Here is a 17,415-nt window from a genome sequence, read left to right on the forward strand (position 1 = left end):
CAGCAAGGCAGAGCTTGTTCTGGGTGGATGATGAGGAAGTCTATACCGTGTGTAGATAAACTTACGGCGTTAAGTTCAGTGAAAGCCACATCCAAGTCTCCGGGGTAGGTGCCGCCGCAGAAGGCGGTGGTCAGCAAGGCCGGGACTTGCTCTGGTTGGATGACGAGTGGGATTGGAGCGCACTCATCTTCGTCTTCGGAGGGGAGGGGTTCTTCTTCAAATAGTGTGTCATCTGTTTAGGAAATATCGTTAAGTTATATTTAAGCATAGAATAGTACTAAATCCTTTTGTCACTTTTGGGAAAACTTTTCCAGTGAACTAGCTCTACAGCCGAAGTCCGAAGGTGTCAACATGTGGTAGAAGCTAGGGCTCAGAAACCGTTTTATTTTACATACATTTTAAACCGGTTTCGTTCATTCACCCGGGAACGAAGAGGATTTCGTTACCGTTTGCGGTTACCGGTTAAAGAACTGTTCCTAGATAACGGTTTATGCCAAATACGTCCTCATTTCATTCTTGAGGCACGAACTTAAACGGTAAAATTGAAAATATCGAAGCAAGATAGAACGAGTATGTATTGCTGTCTCTTTCACGTATGACATCGAGTTTATACTGCCGACGGCCGTGATTCGCGTACTGATCCGCGCCGCGTCGCACGCTGCGCGCGCGCTGATAGAACCGGTTGGGGGAAATCTTGCGCTGTCGTAGTAGGCGGGCATAGTGGTGTGGTGTTTGGGTTTGGGTCACCTAACACTTGTAGCGATAACGACGACGTCTTGGGCACGCGTCCAGGGCTGCTAGCGGGCGCTGGGGGACACCTAGCTACATACCCGGCGGGTAGGGGGGCGGCTGCAGGCGCAGCGCGGCCGCGAAGGCCTCGCCGCCGGTGCAGCCGCGCGCGCGCTGCACCAGCAGCAGCTGCGCCATGTAGCCGCGCTCCACGCCCAGCCGCAGCACTGCTGCCGCCGGGCACGCGTCCAGGGCTGCTAGCGGGCGCTGGGGGACACCTAGCTACATACCCGGCGGGTAGGGGGGCGGCTGCAGGCGCAGCGCGGCCGCGAAGGCCTCGCCGCCGGTGCAGCCGCGCGCGCGCTGCACCAGCAGCAGCTGCGCCATGTAGCCGCGCTCCACGCCCAGCCGCAGCACTGCTGCCGCCGGGCACGCGTCCAGGGCTGCTAGCGGGCGCTGGGGGACACCTAGCTACATACCCGGCGGGTAGGGGGGCGGCTGCAGGCGCAGCGCGGCCGCGAAGGCCTCGCCGCCGGTGCAGCCGCGCGCGCGCTGCACCAGCAGCAGCTGCGCCATGTAGCCGCGCTCCACGCCCAGCCGCAGCACTGCTGCCGCCGGGCACGCGTCCAGGGCTGCTAGCGGGCGCTGGGGGACACCTAGCTACATACCCGGCGGGTAGGGGGGCGGCTGCAGGCGCAGCGCGGCCGCGAAGGCCTCGCCGCCGGTGCAGCCGCGCGCGCGCTGCACCAGCAGCAGCTGCGCCATGTAGCCGCGCTCCACGCCCAGCCGCAGCACTGCTGCCGCCGGGCACGCGTCCAGGGCTGCTAGCGGGCGCTGGGGGACACCTAGCTACATACCCGGCGGGTAGGGGGGCGGCTGCAGGCGCAGCGCGGCCGCGAAGGCCTCGCCGCCGGTGCAGCCGCGCGCGCGCTGCACCAGCAGCAGCTGCGCCATGTAGCCGCGCTCCACGCCCAGCCGCAGCACTGCTGCCGCCGGGCACGCGTCCAGGGCTGCTAGCGGGCGCTGGGGGACACCTAGCTACATACCCGGCGGGTAGGGGGGCGGCTGCAGGCGCAGCGCGGCCGCGAAGGCCTCGCCGCCGGTGCAGCCGCGCGCGCGCTGCACCAGCAGCAGCTGCGCCATGTAGCCGCGCTCCACGCCCAGCCGCAGCACTGCTGCTGCAGGGCACGCGCCCAGGGCTGCTAGCGGGCGCTGGGGGACACCTAGCTACATACCCGGCGGGTAGGGGGGCGGCTGCAGGCGCAGCGCGGCCGCGAAGGCCTCGCCGCCGGTGCAGCCGCGCGCGCGCTGCACCAGCAGCAGCTGCGCCATGTAGCCGCGCTCCACGCCCAGCCGCAGCACTGCTGCTGCAGGGCACGCGCCCAGGGCTGCTAGCGGGCGCTGGGGGACACCTAGCTACATACCCGGCGGGTAGGGGGGCGGCTGCAGGCGCAGCGCGGCCGCGAAGGCCTCGCCGCCGGTGCAGCCGCGCGCGCGCTGCACCAGCAGCAGCTGCGCCATGTAGCCGCGCTCCACGCCCAGCCGCAGCACTGCTGCCGCCGGGCACGCGTCCAGGGCTGCTAGCGGGCGCTGGGGGACACCTAGCTACATACCCGGCGGGTAGGGGGGCGGCTGCAGGCGCAGCGCGGCCGCGAAGGCCTCGCCGCCGGTGCAGCCGCGCGCGCGCTGCACCAGCAGCAGCTGCGCCATGTAGCCGCGCTCCACGCCCAGCCGCAGCACTGCTGCCGCCGGGCACGCGTCCAGGGCTGCTAGCAGGGCACTGTGAAAAAAAATCCTATGAATTGACCTCGGGCGCTTCAAGAAGCTAAAGCTTTCTTATTTACAAAAATGGGATAGCAGATCGAGACGTATATCTGAGGGCCACGGAACATATGCATCTAGTGTGCGCGCTCTTACAGCAGCGAACCGTTAGCGTTAAACGACTGTGAAAGCTATAATGCCGTTGATAATACCTATTAGATCATATAAATCACGTATTGAATTTTAAATTCACCTCCGCCGTTTTGAGGACGGCGTTGTCCCCGTAGTCTCGGAGAAGACTGGTTAAAGTTGACATCAACATCTACCCGCGCGAGATTTTCGAACTACCCGCACTTGGTCTTGTTTATCAATTTGAACGTTTTTCGCGCGTTATGTTACTCTGTCGACACACAATACTAACGATAGTAACGATTTTAGATTTTTCGACTGTCGATATTTATTTCCGCTTACATATACCAATGACTGGATTCCATGTGGATGAGATTCCCAAAGCTGCGTCCTGATTGCAATTGCAATGTTTTGGATTTCAATGGCTTCCCGCACTTTTCTACTGTAGAAATGGCGATCCGTGGAATGGATTTTAGAGTTATGCAGCTCGATCCAGTGGTTTGGTCCTGATTCCAGTAAATGCTCAGCCACAGCAGACTTGTTCACCTGGCAATTTTTGACAGCTGCGATATGTTTTTAACGTTTTTTGCTATGGTGCGCTTTGTTTCCTCGATATAGGAACTACCGCAACTGCAATCAATTCTATAAACGCCAGTCCCGTTTCTATGATTTCATAATGTGTAAAAATCAGGAAAGTTGGCCTATTAGTTCCTGTAATAGGCTTCCTGTATCTACTATAATGGTACGCGCGTTCCTGTATCTACTATAATACCTCCCCCCCCCCCCCCTTATCTTCAAAGTTTACCGAAGAAAAATTATGAAATTTTTACATAATATAATCAAACCTCTATCTTGGTCCTTTTTATTTTTAATTATCAAAAAATATTTTCAAATTTATTTTTGCAATTTAAGCAACTATAAGTGTGTTAACTACACTGGAAATTGCTATGACATTACATAAAAGACACCTTTTTCAAATAAAAAAAAAAAATTTTTGAAATCGGTTCACATCATAGAGAATTGTCCTCGAGAAACATTACATAGCGCGAATTAGGCCGCGTGCGCATTAATGTAACAGCTGTTGGATCTCCAAATAAATAAAATAAAAAAATAATAGTTTCCTGTGCGGCATTTAACATTTGTGTTTGTTAGAAAGAGACAGAATCTAAAAGGCTGAGTGATCAGTGACAATCACCTGCAGGCGGACCGCGGCATGCCAAACGTCTGTATGAAGAGCGCCAGCTTATGCGCGGGCAGGGCTCTCAAGCCCAGCTCCAACAGCGCCGGCCTGGCCGAGCGCACCAGGTGCAGCCGCAGCCAGTCCGGCAGCAGGCTGGTGGTGGTTCCGTCCGCGGCGAAGGCCGTCGGGGGTTCTCCCACCCATACTGATTCTAGCCAGGAATACATTTCTTGGTTCGTGTCGTCTGTGGAGACAGAAGTCAATTAGTGATCAGTGATCACGAATCGCATTGGTTTTTAATAAAAAGCCTAATCTCCAAGAAGATTCACTTCATTATGAAGTTTACGAGAAAGTAAAAATTTATCGTATCAAATGGAAATAAATAAAAAAGAGAAGAAATTTACTTTTTTAGCAACTTTAGAACATGTAAAAAAACGAATGTGAAAGGTTAATAAGCTTTCCTAAACCTTGCTCTTTTTTAGGTTCTGATCAACCTAAACCAGTTGCGACGGAAACCAACATCTACGGATTTGTGGTCTCCCAACAGAAAACGAGTTTTACAAGGCAGGTCATTCATTATGTCACAGATTTCCTTCGACCGACGCACAGTGGAGTCAGCGGAACAACGCCATACTTGTGGTTGGACAGGAGAAATTTCTGTTTTTCCATAATAGCTTTTTATGGTTTTGACAAATAATCGTACAATTTGAGAGGGATAATCCTGAACAAATTCCAAAGGTCCTTACTTTTTATAGACTTTTGATGGATAATAAAAAAGTGTGTGAATGTAATGGAACACTCAGTTGGAAAGAAGTATTTATTATTGATAAATGTAGTATATTATTGATTAACAAATACAAAAAAAACTTAATCAACAAATTAATAACTATCGAAACTGCTCATATATATAAAATTCAAGTGCAAAAAAGTACAAAAAGAAATATCTGCATACACGTCTGGGGATCGAACCCGGATCGTCGCTGTTTATAAATGTCTGCTGTTTGCCAACTGCGCCACTATAGGATATACTTAAGTCGTTGAAATTAGGCTACTTATTCTCGAGAAAGAATTTAAACAAAAGAGGGCCGTGACGGACATCTTACACTTATTTCGCCAACTCCCCCTCCACCAGCCGTCCGATAAGGAACTTCGTTCTAAAAGTTATCGTCTTTTCGACGAACACAAGTGATTTTTTAAGTTTAAAATTGTAAGGACGTTCATCGGTTGGAAAATTGTGAGTTTTGGGAGAACACTCACACGCGGAAGGGCCGTAGCACAGCAGCTTGTAGTGCGCGTGCGCGACAACAGAGGGCATGGCGGCGGCGGCGGAGCTCCACTGCAGCGTCACCAGGTCGCCGGCCGCCGCGCCGCCCGCGCCCCACTCCTCGCCCGCCTCCGGGGTCAGGGCTCCCGATGTGCGAGCCTGGACATTACAAGTATTACAACGTTACTTCGATGATGCGTCAAATACAATTCGAACGTAAGTGGTACCCTGGCCTTAGCTTACAAAGGCATGGTGTAGAAAGACGAAAATTGTTGTTTTTTTTTTATACCACGACGGTGGCAAGCAAGCATACGGCCCGCCTGATGGTAAGCAGTCACCGTAGCCTATGGACGCCTGCATCTCCAGAGGTGTTACGTGTGCGTTGCCGACCCTTTAAAAATCTGTACACTCCTTTTTTGAAGAACCTCATACTGTAGACTCTCGGGAAAACCTCGGCAGGTAGCTTATTCCACAACCGGAGCGTGCGCGGGAGGAAGTTCCTCTTAAACCGCACAGTGCGTGACCATCTAGGTTCTAGGGTGTGAGGATGAACACCCTGCCGACGGCGGTGTTGTGTTGTTACCTTGCGCAAGTGTGTGTAGAAAATGGAGGTGATGGCGTGCAGAGTGCGGTGCTGCAGACGATCAGGCCCAGCTCGGGGTTCCGCCGGTGGAAGTACACCACCTATTACTACTTGTCGTTCCATCACCACTTGGCTCAAGTCCTACACAAAGAAACAAATGGTAAAGTTTGGTTAGCATTCTTGTCTTTTTTATGTATTCGTAAAGATGTAGTCCATTTAGAAAACAGTCAGTAGTGTCAATCACAAACATGTACAGACAAAACAGAACATTAAGTGTACATCACGAAATGAAATGAAGCACGAGCTACCTTTTTAGTCTTAATACGAAGCCAAAACAGGCGGCGAGGTGGCGCGGCACGCACTCGGCGAGGCGTCGCCTAGTTTAGCTACATACCAATACAAGGGGAGGGAGGGTGTCAGCGTGCTCGGCCAGGAAGGCAATGTAGGCGGCGAGGTGGCGCGGCACGCACTCGGCGAGGCGTCGCCTAGTTTAGCTACATACCAATACAAGGGGAGGGAGGGTGTCAGCGTGCTCGGCCAGGAAGGCAATGTAGGCGGCGAGGTGGCGCGGCACGCACTCGGCGAGGCGTCGCCTAGTTTAGCTACATACCAATACAAGGAGAGGGAGGGTGTCAGCGTGCTCGGCCAGGAAGGCAATGTAGGCGGCGAGGTGGCGCGGCACGCACTCGGCGAGGCGTCGCCTAGTTTAGCTACATACCAATACAAGGAGAGGGAGGGTGTCAGCGTGCTCGGCCAGGAAGGCAATGTAGGCGGCGAGGTGGCGCGGCACGCACTCGGCGAGGCGTCGCCTAGTTTAGCTACATACCAATACAAGGAGAGGGAGGGTGTCAGCGTGCTCGGCCAGGAAGGCAATGTAGGCGGCGAGGTGGCGCGGCACGCACTCGGCGAGGCGTCGCCTAGTTTAGCTACATACCAATACAAGGAGAGGGAGGGTGTCAGCGTGCTCGGCCAGGAAGGCAATGTAGGCGGCGAGGTGGCGCGGCACGCACTCGGCGAGGCGTCGCCTAGTTTAGCTACATACCAATACAAGGAGAGGGAGGGTGTCAGCGTGCTCGGCCAGGAAGGCAATGTAGGCGGCGAGGTGGCGCGGCACGCACTCGGCGAGGCGTCGCCTAGTTTAGCTACATACCAATACAAGGAGAGGGAGGGTGTCAGCGTGCTCGGCCAGGAAGGCAATGTAAGCGGCGAGGTGGCGCGGCACGCACTCGGCGAGGCAGGCGGCGCGGAGGCGGGCGAGCACCTCGTCGCGGACGGCGTCCCAGTGCCGGAGCTGGACTAGCAGCTCGAGCCATTCCCTGATGATAAATACTGTTAGAATCTAGAACCCTAATCGCAAAATTTAGAAATACTGAGCGTTGAGTGCTCTGGTGACAACTGGCAATCAAGTGCAATTTTTCTCTCATTACATTTAATAATTATAAAGGGTATTGATAGTTTGAGCAAGGCTTTATTTTTTCTCTTCAACTTCATTTAAATTTAAGGTGACCGAAGTCACACTAAGATTTGGTACTTACTCGGGGCTAACGTCTGCATTGTAGTCCATTTCAGCCGTATCTTCAGCCTGCGTCAGAACTAGTTTCAGGCCCTGCCAGACAAACAACATTTTATTTTATCAAATCAAAAATTTTGTGCTTGACTATAAAAGCTTGTGAGCTTTTAAAGTCAAACCTAGTTACTTCTCTCATTACACAAAAGTACAACAAGAGACATTATGCATAAAGTAATCCCGCTAACATACCCTGTTGGCTTGTGCGCGGGTAGGCGCATGCGAGTGTGCGAGCCGCTGCGTGTAGTACTGCAGCACGGCGCGAGCGCCCTCCTCGCTCGACGCTACTGTCCTCCGCAGGTGCGCGGCGAGCTCGCCCGCTTTGCCTGCCTCGCCACCCGCACCGCCGGCTGACAAGAACTCGCAGAGACATTGCACTGGTAGCACACTGTAGAAAAAAACATGTATGTGTGCATACTGAGTGGATCGGATACTGAGCGGGCCTTCCATGTTAAACAAATGCAAACGTATGCAAACACGCAGTTGAGATCTCTTCGAAACTTGACGCCACACCGCACGCCCCGCTTGGCGCTCACCACTGAGGCCGTACACTTAGAATCCTGGTCTAGCCATGGCACCACTTTTACCGATGAGATGTCTAAATTCAAATTGCAATTTTGTTTATGAGAATACGATTAAGGGACATTTTAGACGTCACGTCGAAGAAAAAAATATAAAACTGACTATAAGGGGTGGTGACACCGTGGAAACAATAATTAGATAAAATAAGTAGACATATATTCTCTGATCAACACTGATGGTGGTAAATGAAAACAAACACTTAAGATGTTTCATATGTAGCGGTAGCACGTATCGTAGTACAGTCAACATTTAAATAAAGCTGATGATCGTTACAAAAAACCTACTCCGTTGTCTCTTTAATAAAACAAACAATTGCAGGTCAGTTAAACTGCGTCATCACAACTTCACAAGGTACTTAAATGACCACCTACGTTTGTCAAGTCGTAACGTGACGTGATTGCTCAGCGGCAACCTAAATAAGAAGTTCAAAATTATAACCTGTATTCTTATACAGGTAATAATCGAATCGAAGTAAAAGGCATTTCGACGGTCCTAATATTTCACGAAAGCGTTTGTCTCATTAGTTTTGTTCACTAATTAATTTAACTAGGAAAGTTAACAGACAATACCGCATTTAAACTACGATGTCCATTTCAATCAATCACTGCATCCTCAGCACACAATGTAAAATATTTTCCTTATTGACTCAGGCTAGTTGTTATTTAAGTAATCTTTACCTACACGGCTAGTATTGTCTTCTGGCTTTTTGCTCAGTGCGTCTCTCGTTATAGGCTAGACAGAGAGGGTTTACCGAGCAAAAAGTGGGAAATACTACACGGGAGGGAAAAAGAAATATTGTTGTTGCAGACATGAACTTACTGTAGTTAGTTCTCCTCAACGTGTCTTGTCTAGTTGTCTGTCATATTCAAGACATTTTAAAATAAATTAGAAAAAGGTCGCATTGACGGCTTTTACTGTGAGCGTGGCAGTGAAAAATGTTATGAGGCCGGTATGAAACGTGAAGAGACTGAAACCTGGACTGAAAAGTACAGGTGACACTTGAAAAGGAAATTTCGAGTGGGAGCGGTTGGACAGGATATACCATGACATCTAAAGTTAAGGAAAACTAAATAGTGTATGTTATGTAAGAGTTCAGATCACATTGTGGGATTACAATGAAGATGAACCATTCGTGGAAAGTTTTCGTCGATCCCAAATTGATTCACGATGCCATCTACGGATGTGAGTTCGACCTGTGGCCCGGACCGAGGATCCATCCGGATGACTTGTTCCCGTACGTGTATTGGATAATGTTCAGTGTATTCGCCACCAATATAGTGGTAGCTACAGGCAGTGTTATATTCGGTGTCACCTCATGGATTCTCATCAAGCGATGGAGACAATTTAAAAACTATGTGTTTCTGAATGTGATTATAATGAGTATTATCACGTTATTAATGAACTATACATTGAACCGAACGTTTTTCTATGCTCATTTAAATAATGGTGAAGTGTTTGATATCACGTACTTTCAACTGCCCACGTGTAAGATTTTAGTTCAAGTAGCTTTTGTGTTGTCTCGCATAGCAATGAGCCATTGGCTTTTGGTGGCTACTGTGATGTTTTACATGGATATCGTTAAAGTGTTTAACAATCGAATCCGACATAGATATTTGATAACAAATTTATTCACCTGGGTAGGAACTTTATTAGAAGGATCTGTACTATTCTTAACAGTATGGTTAGGCCATTTAAAAGTTCGTCATGTAGGATACATTTCTTTTGGTATAACTTGTTTCTATAAAGCGATAAATACGGTTCTGTATCTGAGGGTATTATATACCCTGATAACTTTAGCGAATCGTGACAAAAGTTCACGGAAAAATGTATGCCAGAATATAACTTTTTCAACGGCCGCCTGTGTAACGTCGGCGATATCGTTCTACCCGCCCATGTTGCTGGCGATCGACTTCACGCAGAACATCACGGTGCGGCATATTTGTATAATAGTGAGTTTGCTGAGCCTGTTCGGAGTGCTGGGGTTTTTCTTGTCGATGCGGAGCCATCGGAAGGCGTGGCGTAACCATTTGCAGCGGCGGAAGGCGCGGAGTATGGATACGTTAGCTAACACGGTGTGATTATTATATTAAAGTTTTCTAATTCGTTGATTTTGCTCTGCATTAGAAACTAGGAAAAAGGTTTTAATAAATGTAATCAATAATTTATAACCTATCATTTTCTTGACTGACAGTACAATTAGCATATATATTTAGTAACGCGTTAAATGCCGTTGCTAGCAGTACTAAAAGCAACCCTCTTAACTGATAATGTGTACAGCTTATATGTTCTTTCGACAAGGTTTACGAACTGTATGGACGATAATATCTACTTTTCGGGTATTTCAAAAACCGGTCATGTGCGTGTTGGATTCGCGCACGAAAGGTTACGTACCATTTCGCAACAAAAACGACAAAAAAACAAGTATGCTCTATGGGAGCACCACTTAAATATTTATTTTATTCTGTTTTTTAGTATTTGTTGTTATAGCGGCAACAGAAATATCATCTTTTAAAATTTCAATTGTCTAGCTATCACGGTTCATGAGATACAGCCTAGTAACAGACAAACGGACGGACAGTGGAGTCTTAGTAATAGGGTCCCGTTTTTACCCTTAGGGTAAGGAGCCTTAAAAGTAGTAAAATGTTTTGTATTCTATTAGGTAAAATTATTGATGTGTTTACATTTTATATAATACGAAAATGTTAAAGACCAGTAAATAAGGTTAGATATATGTACTTAGTTACTATTCTTTGTGACAGTCATAATAGACAATGATTAGACTTAACATGATATGTTAAGCATCAAAAAAGCAAAGACTGCAAAAACTCAAATTGTTTGTAAAAACTTGTAAATAAATTGATTATAATTCGTTTGAAACATTTGTTTATTTATTTGTGTTACTTAATATTTTTCTGATCTCAGCGTGGAAAGCGTTAACATTCGGCACACTGCGCTAAACGAATTTGCAGCTTTCCGGCTTCGTTGAACAGAAAAACTACATACTCGGCCAGTAACTAAGAAAGCCTCAGATAACGTTTTATGATCATTCCATGTGATCAGAGACATTTCTTACTTTTTAGCCATATGTATGTAACATTATAACCCCTATGCCCAAGGTACTTATTACCAAGGTACCTATAGTACTTATTTATTTCGATGAAATACATCGAAAATTCATATTTCATCCAAAAACATATTAATTTGTTTTGTTTCGTTGATTATTTACACAAAGAAAAATAAACTCAAATTCCTACACTATATGTCCAAATTGCAGTGGTGAATTTTCGTTTCATGTGTATGGCTGGGCCTTAGGAGGATAATATAAATTTAGAGCTATAGACTTTACGAAGAAGTTTCCTCAATGTGCTTTTAACTTATAAATGGATCTTTACTCAAAACTTTATTCGAGTTAGTCGCATCATATATTCAGTACACGTCGTTCAATGATTCCTTTGCATAATTAGATCCGAAGGGAATCCCAAGACTAAATGTGACGTTCCACGGGAAAAGATACCTTATGGCGGTTGGCGCTTAAGTCGCGTAGCACCGCATTAGTATTGGAGCGTCGCTAATAACAGCGTACGCGCCGACCGCCATAAGGTACCTTAACCATGGGACGTCAAAAATGTAATTGTAAAGACTTATAAATGTGGTTACATACAGTGGTTAAGAAAAAAGTCCCGACTTCGATAAGAAAAGGAAACAAAACGACTATAGCAAAGACTAGCGTTGCGTACTCATTACACTCAAGAGTAATAAAAATGGGTCACTTGGTATACAGGTTCTATACCCGTTGTTTAATGAAAAAATATTCAAATCTGGTTCCATTCATTCAACTAGCAACATTTCCTGACTTACCCGTTTTTATTAATAAAACTCAAATGAGGGTGGATGAGAAAAAATCAGATTTGACGTTAGTGATTAAGCAAAATTGTTCTCTCGCTGTTTCTTTTAATAAATTTTTGGGTTTTAAAGTGTAGTTTTAACATGTTTGGTCCTTCTAGAACTGGATTGTGAAAGTGTAATAAGTGCTAAAAACAATAGTGTAAAAGGCTAAGTGTTAATTACTGCGAGTTGGTAAGATTAGACTGTAAATATTAACTTTGATTTCGTGCACCAGTGAGGTTAGAAACCTTTATGAACTATTTCACTAATTTGGACATTTAAACAGTGCGAAACTAATTTTGGACTGCTGATACTTGAACAATATTAATTTATAATAATAATAAGAAAGTGTTTCAAACTAATGCAATTTCGTTACGTGAACTTTTGTGATTAGAAACTTTGATTATTTTAAACTGCATATTTATAGACTATTTCGCCAGATATAACTTCACGTAAATTGAACTCGAGTATATATACGGGAAAGTGGACTTTGAACTTATTTTGTTGTGAATTCTTGTTATAAACGTAAACAATGGCTCAACTTTGTGAATCACAAAAAACGTTATCGGAACGTATTTCTAAGTTACAAAGTAATACTAAAAAGACGTCTAAATCAAGATATACACTTGGCTACTTACAAACACGTTTAGAAACATTAGAAAGTTATTGGTCTAAGTATCAAAATCAATATGAGATGATTCAATCAACAGTTACGAAAACTGAACTGGAGCAATTACATTTTAATGCTGAAAGTCTGTACGAGGAAACTGAAGACATATACCTGGAATTTAAGGGATTATTAAAGGATTATTTGTTGGAATTTTCGAAAGGTCAAGGTCAACCACAATCAAATAATAGTGCGCATAGTTTTTTATCAACAAATGATGGCGAGACCACCCCTATTAGAACTAAATTACCTCCTTTATCTATTCCAAAGTTCGCCGGTAATTATAACGACTGGACAAGTTTTAAAGATTTATTTAAGGCTCTCGTGCATGACAACGTACATCTAACAACTATTGAAAAACATCATTATTTGAAAACTAGTTTATCGGGAGAGGCTGAACAACTTCTAAAACATTTTGCACTCACGGAGGCTAATTACGATAAGGCTTGGAGCACACTTGAGAGTAGATACAATAACAAACGTATGATTGTCACTACAATAATTAGCCGCCTTTTAAATCAAAAGAAGATGAACACAGAATGTTTTAAAAGCTTAAAGGAAATTGTAGATACTACGAAGGAATGTTTGAATTCTCTCGATAATCTCGGCGTGGATACCTCCACATGGGACGCAATTATCGTACATTTAGTTGTATCCAAGTTGGACTTAGAGACACACAAACAATGGGAACAGTCACTTGGATCATCTCAAGATATACCCACATTTACCTGTCTGTCATTATTTTTAGAAAATCGTTTCCGGTCTATGGAAATGGTAAATGTCACTCACAAAAAAGACCAACCGCAGAAAAAAGACTTAGTTAAATATTCCACAACCCAAAAACCCACAAATATGAAGTCATTTGTCACAGAAGTAAACAGCGAATGCACTTATTGCTCACAAAACCACTATATTTGTCATTGTAAAGAGTTCGCCGCATTAGATGTTCCTCAACGTCAGGATTTTATTAAGAAGAATGGCATTTGTTTTAATTGCCTTGTAAAGGGTCACTCCGTTAATGCGTGTAGGCAGAGCACCACCTGTAGAAAATGTAGTCGACGACATCACACTCTGTTGCACTTCACAAACCCTAACAAGACCACATCAGTGCCTGAAAACGATACAGCAACACCCAGTACACCTGAAACAAGCCAAACCACATCAACCGTAGTTTACAAGGCTGAGGTTGACAGCGACAGTGAAGAAGTTATTTTGGCAACCGCGCGAATTGCAGCTAAGGCAAGGAACGGCGACACGATAGTCTTGAGAGCACTGATTGATCCGTGCTCGCAGTCCAACTTTGTTACTGAAGCGACAGCTCAACTGCTTAATCTCGAGCGCACTTCAGTCAACGGAAAAATCACTGGCATATCTCCTGTACCAATGACAACCAAATCACAAGTTGAATTGAACTTTCATGCCATTAGAAATCCATCACACATAATTACAGCTAAGGCGTACGTCCTTAGACGAATAAATTCGAGATTACCATCACAAGAGCTCCCATCTGATACCTGGCCTTCTTCTGAAATTTCAGACCTTGCGGATCCACACTTTCACAAGCCAGGATCTGTCGACGTGCTCTTAGGTGCCGTTGTATACGCACATATTATTCTTGGTGGAGTAGTAAAACATAATGAGTCTCTGGTCGCTTTGAACTCACGATTGGGCTGGCTGGTATGCGGCGAGGTTGCGCCGTCGGGCCATCAGTCACACAACGTTATTGTTATGCATACACAAGTCGAAGTTGATCAGTTACTACGTCAGTTTTGGGAGATCGATGAATATTCACCAAACGCGAAGCCTCTGTCACAGCCTGAGATGCAGTGTGAAGAGCATTTTAAGAAAACTCACACTCGAAACACTGACGGTCGATACGAGGTTCGCCTACCCTTCAAGGACGAAGACGCTCCAAATTTAGGCAACTCCAGACAACTTGCTTTAAAGCGCTTACATCAGATGGAAAATAAGTTTAAGCGCCGACCCGAGTTTCACGAAGAATACTGCAAGTTCATGAACCAATATGAGTCACTCGGTCACATGGAGGTCGTCCCTGAGACAGAAAAGAAGAATAAAGCTTATTACCTACCACATCATGCTGTTCTTCGTGCCTCGAGCCTCACCACAAAACTGCGCGTAGTTTTTGACGGAAGTGCTAAACCTGCAGATGGAAACTCACTTAACGATGAGCTACTCATCGGCCCACCGCTGCAACAAGATATACGAGATTTAGTAACACGGTGGAGACAACATAAGTACTGTCTAGTAGCCGATATACAACAGATGTACCGACAGATACTTATCTCAAAACAAGACACTGATTACCAGAGAATCTTGTGGCGTGAGTCATCGGAAGAGCCGATTAGAGAATATCGGTTACTTACCGTTACATATGGCAGTTCTTGTGCTCCATATCTTGCCATAAGGACACTTCATCAACTTGCAGAGGATGAACGTGGAGATTTTCCTGAAGCTGAACTTCTCAAAACTGATCTCTATATGGACGATTTAATGACGGGCTCATCTACCGAAGAAGACACTCAACGGCTTCAATGTCGCTTAACTGAACTATTTAAACGTGGTGGTTTTCTTCTACATAAGTGGTCGTCTAATAGTGAAAAAGTTTTAAGCGAGATTCCCGATTCGCAAAAAGCATTACAAAGTTCAGTGAATATTAAAATGGATGATTCGGTGAAAGCTCTAGGCATAGCTTGGAAACCACAAAGTGACATATTTGAACTGGTAGTTAACTTACCTCATGACAACGACGTTGTCACAAAACGAAGTGTGCTATCTGCGATAGCAAAAACGTTTGACCCTCTGGGTTGGCTAGCACCTTGCGTGGTTGTATTAAAAATGTTTATGCAGAAGTTGTGGCTGGCCGGCCTAGACTGGGACTCTGAACTTCCCGAAGACCTGAAAACTGAATGGCAGACTTACCTGACTAACTTCGAACACATGCAGGCCATTCAGCTTCCACGTTGGTTAGGGATTACAAATAATGTAAAAATTGAATTGCACGGCTTTTCTGACGCCTCTTGCGCCGCCTACGCTGCGGTTATTTACATCAGAGTCATCACGGACAATGAGATAAAAGTAAGCCTGGTCGCAGCCAAAACAAAGGTCGCTCCCGTGAAACAGGTCTCATTGCCACGTCTTGAACTTTGTGGGGCAGTCCTATTGTCTAAATTGATACCAAATGTGAAATCTAGTCTAAATATTGATGATAATCGTGTGTTTGTTTGGACAGATTCCACAATAGTTTTGGCTTGGTTGCGTAAAACTCCAAATACTTGGAAGCCATTCGTTGGTAATCGCACTACCGAAATCTTAAATGTTACGAATAGTAGTCAATGGCATCATATTAAGTCTGCGGACAACCCCGCGGACTGTGCCTCACGCGGTATCAGCCCTGACGAGCTGATGCAGTCACAACTATGGTGGGAAGGTCCAGCCTTCCTTCGCGAGTCTGTTGAGATTTGTTACCCTAATTTCACTATACCTGAAACCACACTCGAAGCAAAACCGAAAGCAAAAGTTAGTTACTTATGTACCTCTGAAGTCAATGAATGTGCCACGTACCTCAATAGATACTCTAGTCTACTTAAACTCATACGTGTAACAGCCTATTGCTTTCGATTTCTTCGACTATGTAAAGAAAAGGTTCTAAAAAGGAATGATAACCCAAAACCAACATACCTCACTACTGCTGAAATAAAAAATGCATTAAAAACCTGTATTCGAATGTCACAGTCTGTTTACTTTGAAAGTGAAATAGGATTGCTATTACAGAACAAACCTATCCCAAAAAATAGTAACATTCACTCTTTAAATCCGATCCTAGACAATGAGAAAATTATTCGAGTCGGTGGACGTCTTGTAAATGCTCAAATACCACATGATATGAAGTCTCCTATAATTTTACATTACAAATGTAACTTAGCAAAGTTGATTGTAATTGACGCTCATTTGAGAACATTGCATGGTAGAAATTCACTAACATTAAATCTTGTTCACCAAAAATATTGGATTCTAAGAGCGAAAACCTTGGTAAAAAAGATTTTAAGATTATGTAAACCTTGTTTTACCCAAGCTGCACAACCAATGACTCCGTTGATGGGCAATTTACCACAGTGCAGAGTCAACCCATCACGTCCGTTTTTGACCAGCGGCGTTGACTTTTGTGGTCCATTCACGCTGAAACTGTACTCTGGTAGATGCACCAAAACTTGTAAAGCGTACATAAGTGTATTTTTGTGTATGGTTACAAAGGCTATTCACCTTGAGCTGGTCAGTTCACTATCCAGTGCTGCGTTTTTAGCAGCCTTCAAACGTTTTACTGCTCGACGTGGGCATTGTAAAGAAATCTGGAGTGATTGTGGGACTAATTTCGTAGGCGCGTCCAAAGAATTAGACCTCGCGTTCAAAAACAGCAAATCAACTGTTATTGAAGAAATTGCCCAACTGTTGGCTAATGACAGCACAACATGGCATTTTATTCCCCCTGGCGCTCCTCATTTTGGAGGATTGTGGGAGGCAGGAGTTAAGTCCGTAAAAGGACATTTGAAACGCGTCGTAGGGGAGTCCGGCTTAACATTCGAAGAGTTTTGCACTCTGACCACACAAGTCGAGGCTTGTGTCAACTCTAGGCCTCTAACGTTGATTAGTTCTACTGTTGATGAACTTCCTTTGACTCCTGGTCATTTTTTGATAGGCGAGGCACCGCTTACTATCCCTGAAGAAAGTTTCGTGGATACTCGACCTGACTATTTAAACCGATGGCAAAAGGTGCAACGTATGGTACAAAGTCTATGGCGACGTTGGCAATCTGAGTACCTTACTATGTTACAACATCGATACAAATGGTCCCAGAATCACCCCGACATAAATGTTGGTACGATTGTCTTAGTGAAAGACGATCGTTTACCTCCAGGTAAATGGCTTTTGGGACGAATTGTGGCGAAGCACCCGGGAGCAGACGGCGTAACGCGTGTAGTCTCCCTACAATTTAAGGATCGTGTGTTTAAGAGACCAGTTACTAAACTGTGCCCTCTGCCTCTAGCTGCTT

General features: G+C 45.6%; 4 protein-coding genes across 4 annotated transcripts; 1 reads left to right on the top strand and 3 right to left on the bottom strand.

The window, feature by feature from the left end:
* Positions 1 to 65: 65 nt before the first annotated feature.
* On the bottom strand, positions 66 to 2,250 carry LOC133533221 (spidroin-1-like). The gene is made up of 4 exons (XM_061872174.1): positions 2,154 to 2,250; positions 1,961 to 2,096; positions 831 to 1,928; positions 66 to 232 (listed from the first exon to the last, which is right to left on the bottom strand). Exons 1-4 carry the CDS (start codon positions 2,248 to 2,250, stop codon positions 229 to 231), a joined length of 1,335 nt encoding a protein of 444 aa, XP_061728158.1. The 3' UTR covers positions 66 to 228.
* On the bottom strand, positions 2,129 to 6,336 carry LOC133533218 (integrator complex subunit 1-like). The gene is made up of 5 exons (XM_061872172.1): positions 6,257 to 6,336; positions 5,647 to 5,787; positions 5,057 to 5,222; positions 3,815 to 4,043; positions 2,129 to 2,509 (listed from the first exon to the last, which is right to left on the bottom strand). The coding sequence occupies exons 2-5, from the start codon at positions 5,767 to 5,769 to the stop codon at positions 2,335 to 2,337; spliced, it is 693 nt and encodes a 230-aa protein (XP_061728156.1). The 5' UTR covers positions 5,770 to 5,787; positions 6,257 to 6,336; the 3' UTR covers positions 2,129 to 2,334.
* A 313-nt stretch (positions 6,337 to 6,649) lies between these two features.
* Positions 6,650 to 8,100, bottom strand: LOC133533219 (integrator complex subunit 1-like). The gene is made up of 3 exons (XM_061872173.1): positions 7,406 to 8,100; positions 7,182 to 7,252; positions 6,650 to 6,962 (listed from the first exon to the last, which is right to left on the bottom strand). Exons 1-3 carry the CDS (start codon positions 7,661 to 7,663, stop codon positions 6,785 to 6,787), a joined length of 507 nt encoding a protein of 168 aa, XP_061728157.1. The 5' UTR covers positions 7,664 to 8,100; the 3' UTR covers positions 6,650 to 6,784.
* An 810-nt stretch (positions 8,101 to 8,910) lies between these two features.
* On the top strand, positions 8,911 to 17,334 carry LOC133533222 (uncharacterized). The gene is made up of 4 exons (XM_061872175.1): positions 8,911 to 9,075; positions 9,631 to 9,854; positions 13,376 to 15,443; positions 17,281 to 17,334. Exons 1-4 carry the CDS (start codon positions 8,911 to 8,913, stop codon positions 17,332 to 17,334), a joined length of 2,511 nt encoding a protein of 836 aa, XP_061728159.1.
* Positions 17,335 to 17,415: the final 81 nt, after the last annotated feature.

This window comes from Cydia pomonella, unplaced genomic scaffold, assembly GCF_033807575.1.
Source record: "Cydia pomonella isolate Wapato2018A unplaced genomic scaffold, ilCydPomo1 PGA_scaffold_130, whole genome shotgun sequence".
Taxonomy (NCBI): Eukaryota; Metazoa; Arthropoda; class Insecta; order Lepidoptera; family Tortricidae; genus Cydia; species Cydia pomonella.